The 16,456-nt window shown below is 42.1% G+C and overlaps 1 protein-coding gene across 1 annotated transcript; it reads left to right on the forward strand.

Moving 5' to 3' along the window:
• Positions 1–711: 711 nt before the first annotated feature.
• Positions 712–2,731, forward strand: LOC125540643 (two-component response regulator ORR42-like). Its single transcript, XM_048704241.1, has 3 exons — positions 712–796; positions 1,887–2,106; positions 2,233–2,731. Exons 2-3 carry the CDS (start codon positions 1,906–1,908, stop codon positions 2,428–2,430), a joined length of 399 nt encoding a protein of 132 aa, XP_048560198.1. The 5' UTR covers positions 712–796; positions 1,887–1,905; the 3' UTR covers positions 2,431–2,731.
• The last annotated feature ends 13,725 nt before the right edge of the window (positions 2,732–16,456 follow it).

Below are 16,456 nucleotides of genomic sequence, written 5' to 3' on the forward strand. Positions count from 1 at the left end.
CTTTCCCGAGACCACTCGTATGATAGGAGAAACAAAATAATTGATGAACAAGACAGAGCCCTCAATAGAGTACTACATTCTAAAGATTTTTTTGTTTGTTTTATTTTGTCCTAGATCTAGAGGGATTATACTGAAGGGCTCAGTAGTACATTCTAAAGATTAGGAATGCAGTTAAAGATGGCAAACTGATTAGGAAAACTGAGTCTGGCGAATCGATGGTATTTGCTACCTAATTAATGCCCAGCCTGGAATACACTGGATGCCATATACGACTGGATCTCTATGACAGCACGTTCAAAATACGTCTGGTTTTCCTGCCATAATTAAACCAATAATGAATTACCACAATCTATTTGATCTCGAGATGAACTGCCATCTGCACATTGTGGATTGCAAATTAAGCAATCCCGTTTTGTAGTGCCATAATCGGCAAGCTTTGACGCCACCGTATCTCTGCTCTTGTATGCATGTAAACAGAAGAGCGGCGGCAAGTGGTAACTTCTTTCCAGAAACATGAAGATACTTTGATACTCCATATCATTTAATCCCAAAGATACGCCAGCGAAACATTTGAATTTTCCAGGCGGAATTAGAAAGCGGCGCGGGTCAGACCGATATTTGCCTGTGTGAAGGAACGTGGTTACGAATGGACGGTGGAGAACGGCCGGCCACCCATATAAATACCCCTGTATCTTGGCCGGGTACAAGGTGCACCCCACCACCAAAGCCCCAAGCTGCAGGCAACAGAGCTAGCTAGCTAGATACATCCTCCACCACACCATAAGCTCTAACTAAGGTTCATAGCCACTCTCCTCCCTCTGTTTCTGCATTCTTCTTCTTCTTCTCTCGCCATGCATCTTCTACTAGTTTTCTCTCCATTCACGCAGACAAGATTGATAGAGATTAATTTGCTAGAGGCGATATACATTTGAAACAAGCTAGTGCATCCTGATTGGTTTTGATCTATGCCGCAGGATTTTTGGTTGCTGTTGCAGCCATGTATATGCATCTGTGTTTGCCATTTCTTTTGTTGCCTTCTTTGCCTTTTTGTGCTCATCCTCACGAGGACAAAAATAAGCATGGGAAAGAGTTAACTTTCTTATTTTCTTGATCTTATTTTTTGTCCTCGCATACAAATTTCTTTTCTCTGATCTTTCCATGACCGGTGAAGGAAGTGGTAGACACCAATTAAGAAGGTGGTACGTGCGTACCTCTTGCAACAGCAGTTACGTACTCTGATGATTGTATATCTGTTCCTTTCTTAATTGGTTTCTTCTGCCTCTCTCTCTTTACCTTTTTTTTTTGCATCGACGATGTTGCACTATTTTTAATTTGGCTCCCTTGTTACAAGATCGAGATTGTTAGATGCGCTGCCTAAACACACAAATAATATATTTCTGATTCATAATTTGGATCTGTATGTATATTGTTGCACTGGTTGTTGTTGGCATGAAGCTATGCATATGGATCTATGTAGATACCATGCATGTTGCAGATTCCTTTTGTGTGTGGAGAAATTATCCATCCAAGTATGGGGTGGCACAGTCTCTGCCATTGTTGCTATCGGTCCAAATTAAGCACAACATTTCTTTCTGGGTTTTTTCGTGTTCTTTTTGTCCTCATCTATGTAATCTAGGGGGAAAAAAATCTCCATCTCTTCGCCTGATAAAGCATATAATAATCTACTAGTAGAGACTAATTAAAAAAGTGTGCATACCTCTGATCTCAGCTTATTCTGCATGCATGCTTGATTTTGCAGAACAGTTCTGTTACTGTATATATATCAGCAGCTGAGATCTACGAAACGTGTGCTTATCTTCCTATTAGCTAGTAGATGTGGATCAGAAATAACTAATCTCTTCATAAATTCTGTTTGTTTTTTGCAGTTGTTTTAGCTAGCTGATCATGGCGTCCTCCCTCAGGGCATTGCTTGTTGAGGATACGGCAGTTCAACGCATGGTTGTCTCCGCCATGCTGCGCAATCAGTTTCACTGCGAGATGACTCTGGCGAAGAATGGGAAAGAAGCTGTTGACATGTTCCTCGAGGGCAACACGTTTGATATAGTTTTTTGTGATAGGGACATGCCCATAATGACCGGCCCGGAGGTACATACGCACTTTAGCTAATTTCCCATTTCTTTCTCTTCCTTTTTTTGCTTGAACATAGCACATATATATTGCATGGTCACCTCATTGACTCAATATTTCTTGTACATGTTAATTACTTGACAGGCAGTTGTGAAGATCCGTGCTATGGGAGCCACTGATGTGAAGATCGTGGGGCTGTCTGATGATGATAATGCCATGGAGGCGTTCATCAGCGCCGGCGCCGATGATTTCGTGCCCAAACCAGTGAGGCCTGAGACTCTGGGGCCTATGATTCAGGAGGTCATCAATAAGAAGCTAGAACAGTCAGCGACGCTTGCTTGAACCAGCCATGGAGGAATACATGCATAAAGCTAGCTCATATGCATAGCTTTTGGCATGCACTATATTACTGTCGTGTTGTCATTTTACTTTCAAGGTCATGTTAAAGGTCGGGCGTGATTAGCAAGAAGAAGAAGAAGAAGCAGAGAGGCTACCGACATAATTAGACCATTTGGATGATATACTATCGAAATTGTCATTTGGATCGGATGATAGTAATTGACACCGTGCCAATGGTTGTATTATTACATACATGCATACATTTGGTGCACAGTACGTACGTACGTACGTACCTGCTGAATTGGCTCGATGCATAATTATATATCTTTTGTCGATCAACAAAGTTTCGGATCGAGCGAGTACAGTACGTAGCTACGATCGACTTGATATCGCTAGCTCGCAACTTTACGTAAGAAAGACACGCCAGCGATGGATCAATCGATATCGTTTGTTTCTATTCTCTCTATCACGTACACACAATGCACAAGGCCAGCCACCTACTCCCGTCCTATATACGCACCGCTACGTACTAGTACTACTGTCCTATACGTATATATGAGTACACACACAAGCCAACTAGCTAGCCAAGTCTTTCCTTATTTCCTCTTCGCATATAGGAGCATATTTCTATTTGAATCCGCCAAAGCCAAAACTGACGATCCATCTTGTCACTTCCAAGGTACGTACTGAGAAAAACGCCATTGCTTCTTATCCTTCAAACCTCCTGTTCCTGTGAACTTGTAGAGATGAATCCTAGCAATCGTCTTCCTTGTAAGCCACGGCTTGGTTCCTATAAATTAAATAAACTCACGCAGCCCTACGGGGTTGTATGCTTCCTCGAAAACTTACATGATCATCATACCTCTTCCTCTCAATCGCATCTAGCCTTCTTACTAGAGAAAACCAATCTAGCCAGGAACCACCACAACTTCCTCCGCATCCACCCTCGCAACCAACATGAGCGCCTTGATTACTAGTCCTCCACTTCCACCTTTGCGCCAGCATCCAGTTCCACCGCCATCTCTCTCGGCCCTCCACCTTCCGAGAAGATTACGAGGACAAAAAGTTACTCCTATGGAAGGCCATCGTGCTACCCCATATCAAGGGAGCATATAGATGGACCACTTCCTCGACGCCGCCTGCCACCATCATTATCATCAAGGATGGGAAGGAAGAGCAGGTCGTCAACTTCGCCTGTGCGACATCTGGTATGCCCACCAGCATAATGGGGTCTCTGTCCCGAGAGGCTCTTGCGCAGGTTGTTACTTTGTAGATGCAGTAGGTTGAGGTATAGAGTACGATTCATGCCACCTTCGCTACCCAAACTCAAGCTCAAGCACTGAACACGCGCATCGCTCTCGCCAATCTTCAGAAGGGAAACTTGAGTACGCCGAGTACCTTGGCAAGATCAAAGCCCTAAGCAAAGAGACAAGCACCGGTGCCACCCTTTCCGACCAGGAGGTCACCTTCTATGTGTTCAAGGACCTAGACCTCGAGTACAACTCAGTGGTCTCGGCTCTCGCCGCCCATGTCGAGCTGGTGCCCACCACAACTCTACAACCAACTGTTGAGCTTCAAGGCCTGCATCAATCTTCTGCAAGGGACAAATGCCAGACAATCTTTAGTCACTGCATTGTCTCGCGGCTGCGGTGGCAGTCGAGGCTGTGGTCACCACGGTCTCCAAGGGCATGGCCGCGACAACTGCGGTGGGCGTGGCCGCGCAAGAACACTAGCACATATGCTCCAACGACAACAACTTCAGCGCCTCCTCCTCCAACAGTAGGCGCTAGTGCCATCTTTGCAAGAATCCAGATCACGAGATCATGGATTGTTGGCACCGCTATGAAAAAAACTACGTCCCTGATGAGCACCACGTAGCTGCTGCACTCAGGGAGCAGGGACGAGAAGGAGACACCGTGTGGTACGTCGAATCCGGGGAGACCGACCACATCACAAGCGAGCTTGAGAAACTTGCCATCCACGAGAAATATTTCGGCAACGACCAAGTCCACACCACCGCAAGCGGATGAAGTATGAACATTCATCACATTAGTCAAGCCACTATTAGTTCCCCTATTTCTAAATATGGCCTTCTATTAAAGATGTTCTCCATGTTCCACAAGCCAACAAAAATCTTGCATCCATGTCTCGTTTAACAGACTATAATAATGTTTTCTTTAAAACTCATCCCAATTATTTTCTCATAAAAGATCAGGCAAAGAGGGAGCTCCTCTATCACGTAGATGCATTGGAGGACTTTACCCCATCACTTCAGGAGCATTTAGTAGAAACGTCGTCGTCAAGCCCTCCTTGGCAAGATGTCATCAAAGATTAGGACATCCTTTATCAATAATAGTTGATTAAATAGTGAATAAAGACAATTTTCCATTGTCAGGTAGTGAGAATAAAGAGTTTGTTTGTGACACTTGTCAATGTGGCAAGAGTCATCTGCTCTCCTATACTAGGTCCCAAAATGTGTTTCATGCTCCTTTATAACTTATTTTTAGTGGTGTATGGGGTCATGCACGAGATTCTTTTAAAAGAAAGAAATACTATGTTAGCTTTATCGATGTTTATAGTAAGTTTACTTACTCAAGTTCAAATCTAAAGTATTTTCTGTCTTTCAAGAATTCCAAAATTTTGTGGAGCCACACTTCGATTAGAAAACCATTACAGTGCAAAGTGACTAGGGTGGATAGTATGAGAAACTCAACTCTTTTCATAGTTTAGGCATTGAGCATCATGTGTCATGCATGCATGCATGCATGCACACCAACCAAATGGTTCAACTGAATGGAAGCATCGTCACATTGTTGAAGTAGGACTTTCCATTCTTGCGCATGCATCAATACTTCTTCAATATTGGGACGAAGCTTTTATTACTGTCACTTATCTTATCAACCGCTTACCTAGCAAAGTGATTGACAATTCCACTCATTAGGACGATTGTTTGATCAAAAGCCAGATTACAACTCCCTCAAAAAAATTTGGGTGTGCCTGTTATCCTAATCTTCGTCTATATAATTGTCAAAAATTTGAATTCCATTCCACTCATTGTGTCTTTATCGGTTACAGTAATCTTCACAAAGCATACAAGTGTCTTGAAATTTCCACACAACATATTTATATTTCTTCGGGAGTTGTTTCTTATGAAACTATTCTTCCTTATGTGAAACTTCATCCCAATGTAGGAAACCTTCTCGGTGCAGAAATTTCACTCGTATCTGATCCTTTGTTGAATCTTGATCACGTGGTGAATTAAAAGGGACTAATCAAGTGACTAGTTCAGAGAATTGCGTTGAAAATAATGAAAACATTGCAAATTCTACTCATGATTTCATGTGTGCATAAGATGACGAAACCAGCACCAGATCACAGGAGAATCCCGCCGATCGCACCAGACCTGGCAGCGCACGATCTGAGAAAGATCTGGCCGCCAGTCGCGCTACGACTGTCGCACCAGCGCCAAGTGAGGTGGTCACAGTGATCGATGAGTCTGTGGCCGACCACATGGAGCCCACTGGTCTGGATGACCCATGCCTCTATGAGTCACCCCGCGTTATGCACAAACGGGTCGAGCCTGTGTCTGACCAGGCGACCAACACGGGGCCCACTGATAGTTGCGGCTATCGCTCACCCGAGAAGGCGGCCCAGGAGACTACCACACGAGGCTCCCTGACTGGTGGCGATATCGCGAGGGACATCCACCTCGATCTGCTGCCCACATGGGATCAACAACTAGCTATGCTAGGATCTTCTACGACTGGTTTCTCTGTTGAAAATTCTACAACACCTAGATCTTCTGCACCATCAAATCCCGCTACTGCCTTTCATATGGTAGTGATGTACCAGTCATGGGTTTTAGTAGTTTATTAGATTGACAAGAGGAAATGTTCAGATGTTTGGCAATGTTGTGGAAGATTGCAAATAAGTTTTCAGCATTGCTTTGGTTGAAGATTCATTGATATATCCATGTATAAGTGAGTATTGCCCTAAAGCTTGTGTAACTACACATAAATCACCCTGGTTAACATGTTGACTATGTTGTATTTGTTAACAGGAGGCAAGGTGAATTGTTATTGGTTCTTAGGTGAGAAGGTTTGTAAATGATCGAAGTGTTGTGTGTTGGATGATTGTACCTTGGTTTTATTTCCTACTGGATATATGAATGGAAAGAAATTGATCTCTGCGCTTTAATCTGTTTGATAGTTCAATTTAAATTATTACAAGCATATGTTTTTTAATAGTATGTTTTATGTTTCTTACAAGAAGCATTGTGTGCTGCAAATATTTTGGATGGAATAATTATTATAAGAGTGGGCTATGTCACCAACCCTCTAATTGTATACTATATTTTCTGAAGTTTAGTGTTGTTTTAGTATCACTTATTCAATGTCAGATTACCATGCTTCTGGTGCTCATAGTATGTGGCACGTACAATTATTTCTGTAACCAGGTTTCGATTCATGCTTATGATCACATTCTGAAGTTGCACTCTACTTCAACTCATGTTTCTACCCTAATCTGACTAACTGGTTCATTTCATTTTTGTCTATGGGGTACATCAAGGTGGTATGGCGGCAGTCCGGACGACATCAGCATGACCAGATCGATGGTGAAAGCCCTAGGTGAAAATACTCTCTTTATTATGTCTCATTTTCTGTTGAATGAATAGTAACTTTATATGATGTTGGTTAGGATTTGTTTGGAGGTAGCAGCTGTTCTGTTTGATCATCACTTATGTATATGCATTGGGTGCCACTATTTGCGAATTTTGTTAGTTTTGGTCTGCAACTACAACATGCACAATAAGAACAATCAGATAAAGCCACATGGGATGACATAGCTTGGACAACTCACTATATTCATCATACTACATTGCATTTTCTTCGGATCTATTGGTTGTATATTTAGATTTTTCACGTCTTTCCCAACAACAATCGTTGTAGGTTTCATTCTTTGGCAAAATGTGCCAATTACCGATGTGCTCTTTACTTTGTGTTTCAGAAACTGCTATCCATATCAAGCCTTTTGCTCAATCAAATTTGTATGCAAAAGCCGATGAGTCTGTCTGATATGCTTTATAGTTTATGTTACTGCACGACCTGGGTTATTGGTGCATTCATTATACTTTCTTCATGCTTAAGACACTGCTAAATCATGGATCACTCATATGGATGGTTAAGTTGAGCTATTGGTGCATTCATAATACTTTCTCCATGCTTAAGACACCACAAAATCGTGGATCAGTCATATGGATGGTTAAATTGAGCTTATTGTACCTTGTAGTAGATGATAGAACCAAAGTTGTGTTCCCTAGCTTTTCAAAGGATGTACTTCATATTTCTCTGCTTCATATTTGATGCCCAGTGTCATCCAACTTGTAGTAGATGATAAAATAGTGTGCTCCCTAGTTTTTTCTTCATAGTTCTTGCTAATTATGGTGGTATGTATCTTCATTTATATAGTATCTTCACTGCTTGGTAATATTTCATGGAATTCCTCGTTAGCAGTTTGCATAACAATGTACATTATGTTTTACAAGGTCATATGGTTTAAGCATTCAACCTCATTTCGTGCTTTCACTATTTCTTTCCCTATTTATATGTTCTTTTTACTGGCATGTCCCTTAGATAGCAGGCATATACACACAACACGTTACCTTCAGTCTACTAACTATCTTATATCTTATATCCTTAAGGCAAAGGACACTGTCAAGGTCACCCCAAAGACGATGTTGAATGCCATTCTTGCTAAAATGGGCTTGTCCGAGGCCAGGTTCAAGACCTATACGTGTGCCTTGTGGGTGCCACTATGTATTTTTGGCAATTCAGATCCAACAAGAGTTCGTGGCGATCCAGCTGCAAATATTGAGGAGCCTATGCAAAGTGCTGCAACTAAATATCTCGAGCATCTTGCGGGCACCATGGAGGTGGAGTTCGGTTGCCCACAAGTAAAGAAGATGAAAGTCGAGATGACATGACTCTCGCGGAATATTGATGATAGGGACAACAAAATCAAGTGCCTAAAGGCAAAACTAGAGAAGAAGGATGGGCAAGTCAGAGACCTAAGCAGGGGATGGGGTTCATTTGTTGATGACATACAATATTCTGGAGCTCGTATTGAGAAAATGGCTATCAACTATCTACCTTCAGGAGGTATCTTCTGTTGTGAGTGATGTAACCTGGGATTTCTATGGTGTCAGTCAGGAAGCCGAGAACCTCACCCAAATTTCTTTGATTGCAACTGATGCAATCTGGACCATAGGCATCTATCCATATGATGCAGAGTCTGAATGCTTTGAGTTTGATGTGTTCCGTGGTTTCTGCCCATCTGAGGATAACGAGGACAACTGCGGTGCAAGCCGCTTTGACGATGAAGACTTCCTCTTCGACGAGAATGACTGAAACTTCAGGCACAAGAAGAAATTGAGGCCCTTTTGGTTTACCAGCAAGCTTTGCTTAAGTGTCGTGCTTAGCTTTGGTGCCTCTATTAAAGTGTTATTAATTAGTGCAGTATGCGCATGTCCAACTTTAGTGTAAATTATTTGAAATCAGTACTATGAACCAGTGTTCTAGATGGATGATAGCAGGCAATGTATATCTGCATAAGACCACTACCCCTTTGCTATTGTAAGTTATGCACCTTTCAAATGTTTGATTTGGTATTATGTATCTATCTACTTTGCTCTTCCGCTTTATGCCCTGCTTCTCTTAATCAAGCTACATGCTTCTGCTTTGTGCTAAACTCCTGCTATTTTTAATCAGGGCAAATACTATTGATTTATCATGTGCAACTAAACATGCTAAGCTTGCCCGACCGACACATGTGATTAGCCACAACGTTTGGACCTGGCACTGCGCGCCAGGGCATGCTGCTGGTCTAGTTTCTTACTAGCACCGGTGAAGGTACTCATCTATATGATGCCCTTGCTCACAAAGAATATAAAAGAGCCATGGATGATAATGAATATCAGGCACTTATGAGAAATAAAACTTGGCATTTAGTGCTAGCTGAAAAATGCAATAATATCATTGACTGTAAATGGGTCTATAAAATAAAAACAATGTCAGATGGAGGCACAGATAGATATACGGCTAGAATAGTAGCAAAGGGTTTTAAAAATACATTTGGGATTGATTATGAAGATACTTTCAGCCCTGTTGTGAAAGCAGCTACAATTAAACTTGTTCTATCTATTGCTATTTCAAGAGTGTGGAGTTTATGACAGCTATGTTGGGGAACGCAGTACTTTTTTAAAAATTCCTACGATCACGCAAGATCTATCTAGGATATGCATATCAAAGAGAGGGGAGAGTGTGTCCACGTACCCTCGTAGATCGAAAGCGGAAGCGTTAAGTAACACGGTTGATGTAGTCGAACGTCTTCGCGATCCAACCGATCAAGTACCGAACGCACGGCACCTTCGCGATCTGCACACATTCAGCTCGGTGATGTCCCTCGTACTCTTGATCCAGTTGAGGCCGAGGGAGAGTTTCGTTAGCACGACGACGTGATGACGGTGATGATGAAGTTACCAACGCAGGGCTTCGCCTAAGCAGTACAACGATATGACCGAGGTGGAAATCTGTGGAGGGGGGCACCGCACACGGCTAAGAAAACTGTCAACTTGTGTGTTCTAGCGTGCCCCCCTACCCCCGTACATAAAGGAGCAAGGGGGGAGACCGGCTGGCCCTCATGGGGCGTGCCGCAAGTAGGATTCCTACTAGGAATAGGAATCCTATTCCTAGTAGGTTTCCAACAAGGGAAGAGAGGGGGAAGGAAGGAGAGGGAGAGAGGGAGAAGGAAAGGGAGGGGGGCGCCGCCCCCTCCTAGTCCAATTCGGACTCCTCAAGGGGGCGCACGGCCAGCCTAGGGCCCTCACCTCTCTCTCACACAAGGCCCATGTTGGCCCATTAGTCCCCCCGGGGTTTCCGAAAGTCATCCGGTGACCCCGAAACTCATCCGGTGTCTGAATAACATCGTCCAATATATCAATCTTTATGTCTCGACCATTTCGAGACTCCTCGTCATGTCCGTGATCACATCCGGGACTCGGAACTACCTTCGGTACATCAAAACACATAAACTCATAATATCGATCCTCATCGAACGTTAAGCGTGCGGACCGTACGGGTTCGAGAACTATGTAGACGTGACCGAGACTCATCTCCGGTCAATAACCAATAGTGGAACCTGGATGCTCATATTGGTTCCTACATATCCTACGAAGATCTTTATCGGTCAAACCGCATAACAACATACGTTGTTCCCTTTGTCATCGGTATGTTACTTGCCCGAGATTCGATCGTCGGTATCTCAATACCTAGTTCAAGCTTGTTACCGGCAAGTCTCTTTAATCGTTTTGTAATGCAAAATACCGCAACTAACTCATTAGTCACATTGCTTGCAAGGCTTATAGTGATGTGCATTACCGAGAGGGCCCAGAGATACCTCTCTGATACACGGAGTGAAAAATCCTAATCTCGATCTATGCCAACTCAACAAACACCATTGGAGACACCTGTAGAGCATCTTTATAGTTACCCAGTTATGTTGTGTCATTTGATAGCACAGTAAGTGTTCCTCCAGTATTCGGGAGTTGCATAATCTCATAGTCATAGGAACATGTGTAAGTCATGAAGAAAGCAATAGCAATAAACTAAACGATCATAGTGCTAAGCTAACGGATGGGTCAAGTCAATCACATCATTCTCTAATGATGTGATCCTGTTCATCAAATGACAACTCATGTCTATGGTTAGGAAACTTAACCATCGTTGATTAACGAGCTAGTCAAGTAGAGGCATACTAGTGACACTCTGTTTGTTTATGTATTCACACATGTACTAAGTTTCCGGTTAATACAATTCAAGCATGAATAATAAAAATTTATCATGATAAGGAAATATAAATAACATCTTTATTATTGCCTCTAGGGCATATTTCCTTCAGTCTCCCACTTGCACTAGAGTCAATAATCTAGATTACATAGTAATGATTCTAACACCCATGGAGCCTTGGTGCTGATCATGTTTTGCTCATGAGAGAGGCTTAGTCAACGGGTCTGCAACATTTAGATCCGTATGTATCTTGCAAATCTCTATGTCTCCCTCCTTGACTTGATCGCGGATGGAATTGAAGCGTCTCTTGATGTGCTTGGTTCTCTTGTGAAATCTGGATTCCTTTGCCAAGGCAATTGAACCAGTATTGTCACAAAAGATTTTCATTTGACCCGATGCACTAGGTATGACACCTAGATCGGATATGAAATCCTTCATCCAGACTCCTTCATTTGCTGCTTCCGAAGCAGCTATGTATTCCGCTTCACACGTAGATCCCACCACTACACTTTGCTTAGAACTGCACCAACTGACAGCTCCACCATTCAATAAAAATACGTATCCGGACTGTGACTTAGAGTCATCCGGATCAGTGTCAAAGATTGCATCGACGTAACCATTTACGACGAGCTCTTTGTCACCTCCATAAACGAGAAACATATCCTTAGTCCTTTTCAGGTATTTCAGGATGTTCTTGACCGCTGTCCAGTGATCCACTCCTGGATTACTTTGGTACCTCCCTGCTAAACTAATAGCAAGTCACACATCAGATCTGGTACACAACATTGCATACATGATAGAACCTATGGCTGAAGCATAGGGAATGCCTTTCATTTTCTCTCTATCTTCTGTAGTAGTCGGGCATTGAGTCTGACTCAACTTGACACCTTGTAACACAGGCAAGAACCCTTTCTTTGCTTGATCCATCTTGAACTTCTTCAAAACTTTATCAAGGTATGTGCTTTGTGGAAGTCCAATTAAGCATCTTGATCTATCTCTATAGATCATGATGCCCAATATATAAGAAACTTCACCGAGGTCTTTCATTGAAAAATTCTTATTCAAGTATCTTTTTATGCTATTCAGAAATTAAGTATCATTTCCGATCAACAATATGTCATCCACATATAATATCATAAATGCTACAGAGCTCCCACTCACTTTCTTGTAAATATAGGCTTCTCCAAAAGTCTGTATAAAACCATATACTTTGATCACACTATCAAAATGTATATTCCAACTTCGAGATGCTTGCACCAGTCCATAAATGGACCGCTGGAGCTTACACACTTTGTTAGCACCTTTTGGATCGAGAAACCTTCTGGTTGCATCATATAAAACTCTTCTTTAAGATATCCATTAAGGAATGAAGTTTTGACATCCATTTGCCAAATTTCATAATCATAAAATGCGGCAATTGCTAACATGATTCAGACGGACTTAAGCATATCTACGGGTGAGAAGGTCTCATCGTAGTAAAATCCTTGAACTTGTCGAAAACCTTTCGCAACAAGTCGTGCTTTGTAGACAGTAACATTACCGTCAGCGTCAGTCTTCTTCTTGAAGATCCATTTATTCTCTATGGCTTGCCAATCATCGGGCAAGTCAACCAAAGTCCACACTTTGTTCTCATACATGGATCCCATCTCAGATTTCATGGCCTCAAGCCATTTTGCGGAATCTGGGCTCATCATCGCTTCCTTATAGTTTGTAGGTTCGTCATGGTCAAGTAACATGACTTCCAGAATAGGATTACCGTACCACTCTGGTGCGGATCTTACTCTAGTTGACCTACGAGGTTTGGTAGTAACTTGATCAGAAGTGTCATGATCATCATCATTAGCTTCCTCACTAATTGGTGTAGGAATCACAGGAAATTATTGTTGTGATTGACTACTTTCCAATAAGGGAGTAGGTACAATTAACTCATCAAGTTCTACTTTCCTCCCACTCACTTCTTTTGAGAGAAACTCCTTCTCTAGAAATGATCCATTCTTAGCAACGAATATCTTGCCTTTGGATACGTGATAGAAGGTGTACCCAACAGTCTCTTTTGGGTATCCTATGAAGACACATTTCTCCGATTTGCGTTCGAGCTTATCAGGTTGAAGCTTTTTCACAGAAGCATCGCAGCCCCAAACTTTAAGAAACGATAACTTGGGTTTCTTGCCAAACCACAGTTCATAAGGTGTTGTCTCAACGGATTTCGATGGTGCCCTATTTAACGTGAATGTAGCCGTCTCTAAAGCATAACCCCAAAACGATAGCGGTAAATCAGTAAGAGACATCATAGATCGCACCATATCTAATAAAGTGTGGTTACGACGTTCGGACACACCATTACGTTGTGGTGTTCCAGGTGGCGTGAGTTGCCAAACTATTCCACATTGTTTCAAATGAAGACCAAACTCGTAACTCAAATATTCTCCTCCACGATCAGATCATAAAAACTTTATTTTCTTGTTACGTTGATTTTCCACTTCACTCTGAAATTCTTTGAACTTTTCAAATATTTCAGACTTATGTTTCATCAAGTAGATATACCCATATCTGCTCAAATCATCTGCGAAGGTCAGAAAATAACGATACCCACCACGAGCATCAACACTCATCGGACCGCATACATCAGTATGTATTATTTCCAATAAGTCTGTTGCTCGTTCCATTGTTCCACAAAATAGAGTCTTAGTCATCTTGAGGCATGGTTCGCAAGCATCAAGTGATTCCAAAAGTCCATCAGCATGGAGTTTCTTCATGCACTTTACACCAATATGACCTAAACGGCAGTGCCAAAAATAAGTTGCACTATCATTATTAAACTTATATCTTTTGGCTTCAATACTATGAATATGTGTATCACTACTATCAAGATTTAGTAAAAATAGACCACTCATCAAGGGTGCATGACCATAAAAGATATTACTCATATAAATAGAACAACCATTATTCTCTGATTTAAATGAATAACCGTCTCGCATCAAACAAGATCCAGATATAATGTTCATGCTTAACGCTAGCACCAAATAACAATTATTCAGGTCTAAAACTAATCCCGAAGGTAGATGTAGAGGTAGCGTGCCGACGGCGATCACATCGACTTCGGAACCATTTCCCACGCGCATCGTCACCTCGTCCTTAGCCAATCTTCGCTTAATCCATAGCCCCTGTTTCGAGTTGCAAATATTAGCAACAGAACCAGTATCAAATACCCAAGTGCTACTGCGAGCATTAGTAAGGTACACATCAATAACATGTATATCAAATATACCTTTCACTTTGCCATCCTTCTTATCCGCCAAATACTTGGGGCAGTTCCGCTTCCAGTGACCAGTCCCTTTGCAGTAGAAGCACTCAGTCTCAGGCTTAGGTCCAGACTTGGGCTTCTTCACTTGAGCAGCAACTTGCTTGTTGTTCTTCTTGAAGTTCCCCTTCTTCCCTTTGCCCTTCTTCTTGAAACTGGTGGTCTTGTTGACCATCAACACTTGATGCTCCTTCTTGATTTCTACCTCCGCAGCCTTTAGCATTACGAAGAGCTCGAGAATTGTCTTATCCATCCCTTGCATATTATAGTTCATCAAGAAGCTCTTGTAGCTTGGTGGCAGTGATTGAAGAACTCTGTCAATGACACTATCATCAGGAAGATTAACTCCCAGCTGAGTCAAGTGGTTATGGTACCTAGACATTTTGAGTATATGTTCACTGACAGAACTATTCTCCTCCATTTTGCAGCTGTAGAACTTATTGGAGACTTCATATCTCTCAATCCGGGCATTTTCTTGAAATATTAACTTCAACTCCTGGAACATCTCATATGCTCCATGACGTTCAAAACGTCGTAAGTCCCGGTTCTAAGCCGTAAAGCATGACACATTGAACTATCGAGTAGTCATCAGCTTTGCTTTGCCAGACGTTCTTAACGTTGTCAGCAGCATCTGCAGCAGGCTTGTCACCTAGTGGTGCTTCCAGGACGTAATTCTTCTATGCAGCAATGAGGATAATCCTCAAGTTACGGACCCAGTCCGTGTAATTGCTACCGTCATCTTTCAACTTAGCTTTCTCTAGGAACGCATTAAAATTCAACGGAACAACAACACGAGCCATTTATCTACAACAACATAGACATGCAAAATACTATCAGGTACTAAGTTCATGATAAATTAAAGTTCAATTAATCATATTACTTAAGAACTCCCACTTAGATAGACATCCCTCTAATCATCAAGTGATCACGTGATCCATATCAACTAAACCATGTCCGATCATCACGTGAGATGGAGTAGTTTTCAATGGTGAACATCACTATGTTGATCATATCTACTATATGATTCATGCTCGACCTTTCGGTCTCAGTGTTCCGAGGCCATATCTGCATATGCTAGGCTCGTCAGGTTTAACCCGAGTATTCTGCTTGTGCAAAACTGGCTTGCACCCGTTGTATGTGAACGTAGGGCTTATCACACCCGATCATCACATGGTGTCTCTGCACGACGAACTGTAGCAACGATGCATACTCAGGGAGAACACTTGTACCTTGAAATTTAACGAGAGATCATCTTATAATGCTACCGCCGTACTAGGTAAAATAAGATGCATAAAGGATAAACATCACATGCAATCAAATAAGTGATATGATATGGCCATCATCATCTTGTGCCTTTTGATCTCCATCTCCAAAGCACCGTCATGATCACCATCGTCACCGGCTTGACACCTTGATCTCCATCGAAGCATCGTTGTCTTCTCGCCAACTAATGCTTCCACGACTATCGCTACCTCTTAGTTATAAAGTAAAGCAACTACATGGCGATTGCATTTCATACAATAAAGCGACAACCATATGGCTCCTGCCAGTTGCCGATAACTGTGTTACAAAACATGATCATCTCATACAACAATTTATATAATTACGTTTTGACCATATCACATCACAACATGCCCTGCAAAAACAAGTTAGACATCCTCTACTTTGTTGTTGCAAGTTAATTTAACGTGGCTGCTACGGGCTTCTAGAAAGAACCGTTCTGACCTATGCATCAAAACCACAACGTAGTATAGTGATTGCTTTTTGATCTTCAGAAAGAACCCTGTTCGTTGAAACCGATTCAACTAAAGTTGGAGAAACAAACACCCACTAGCCACCTGTGTGCAAAGCACGTCGGTAGAACCAGTCTCGCATAAGCGTGCGC

Source organism: Triticum urartu, chromosome 1 (assembly GCF_003073215.2).
Source record: "Triticum urartu cultivar G1812 chromosome 1, Tu2.1, whole genome shotgun sequence".
NCBI lineage: Eukaryota > Viridiplantae > Streptophyta > Magnoliopsida > Poales > Poaceae > Triticum > Triticum urartu.

What these genes read in the sequence shown, in the direction of transcription:
- LOC125540643 (XM_048704241.1), top strand. Translation starts at nt 1,906, where the DNA reads ATGGCGTCCTCCCTCAGGGCATTGCTTGTTGAGGATACGGCAGTTCAA. An exon ending in CCATAATGACCGGCCCGGAG is followed by an intron (nt 2,107 to 2,232) that starts GTACATACGCAC and finishes ATTACTTGACAG; the next exon opens with GCAGTTGTGAAGATCCGTGC.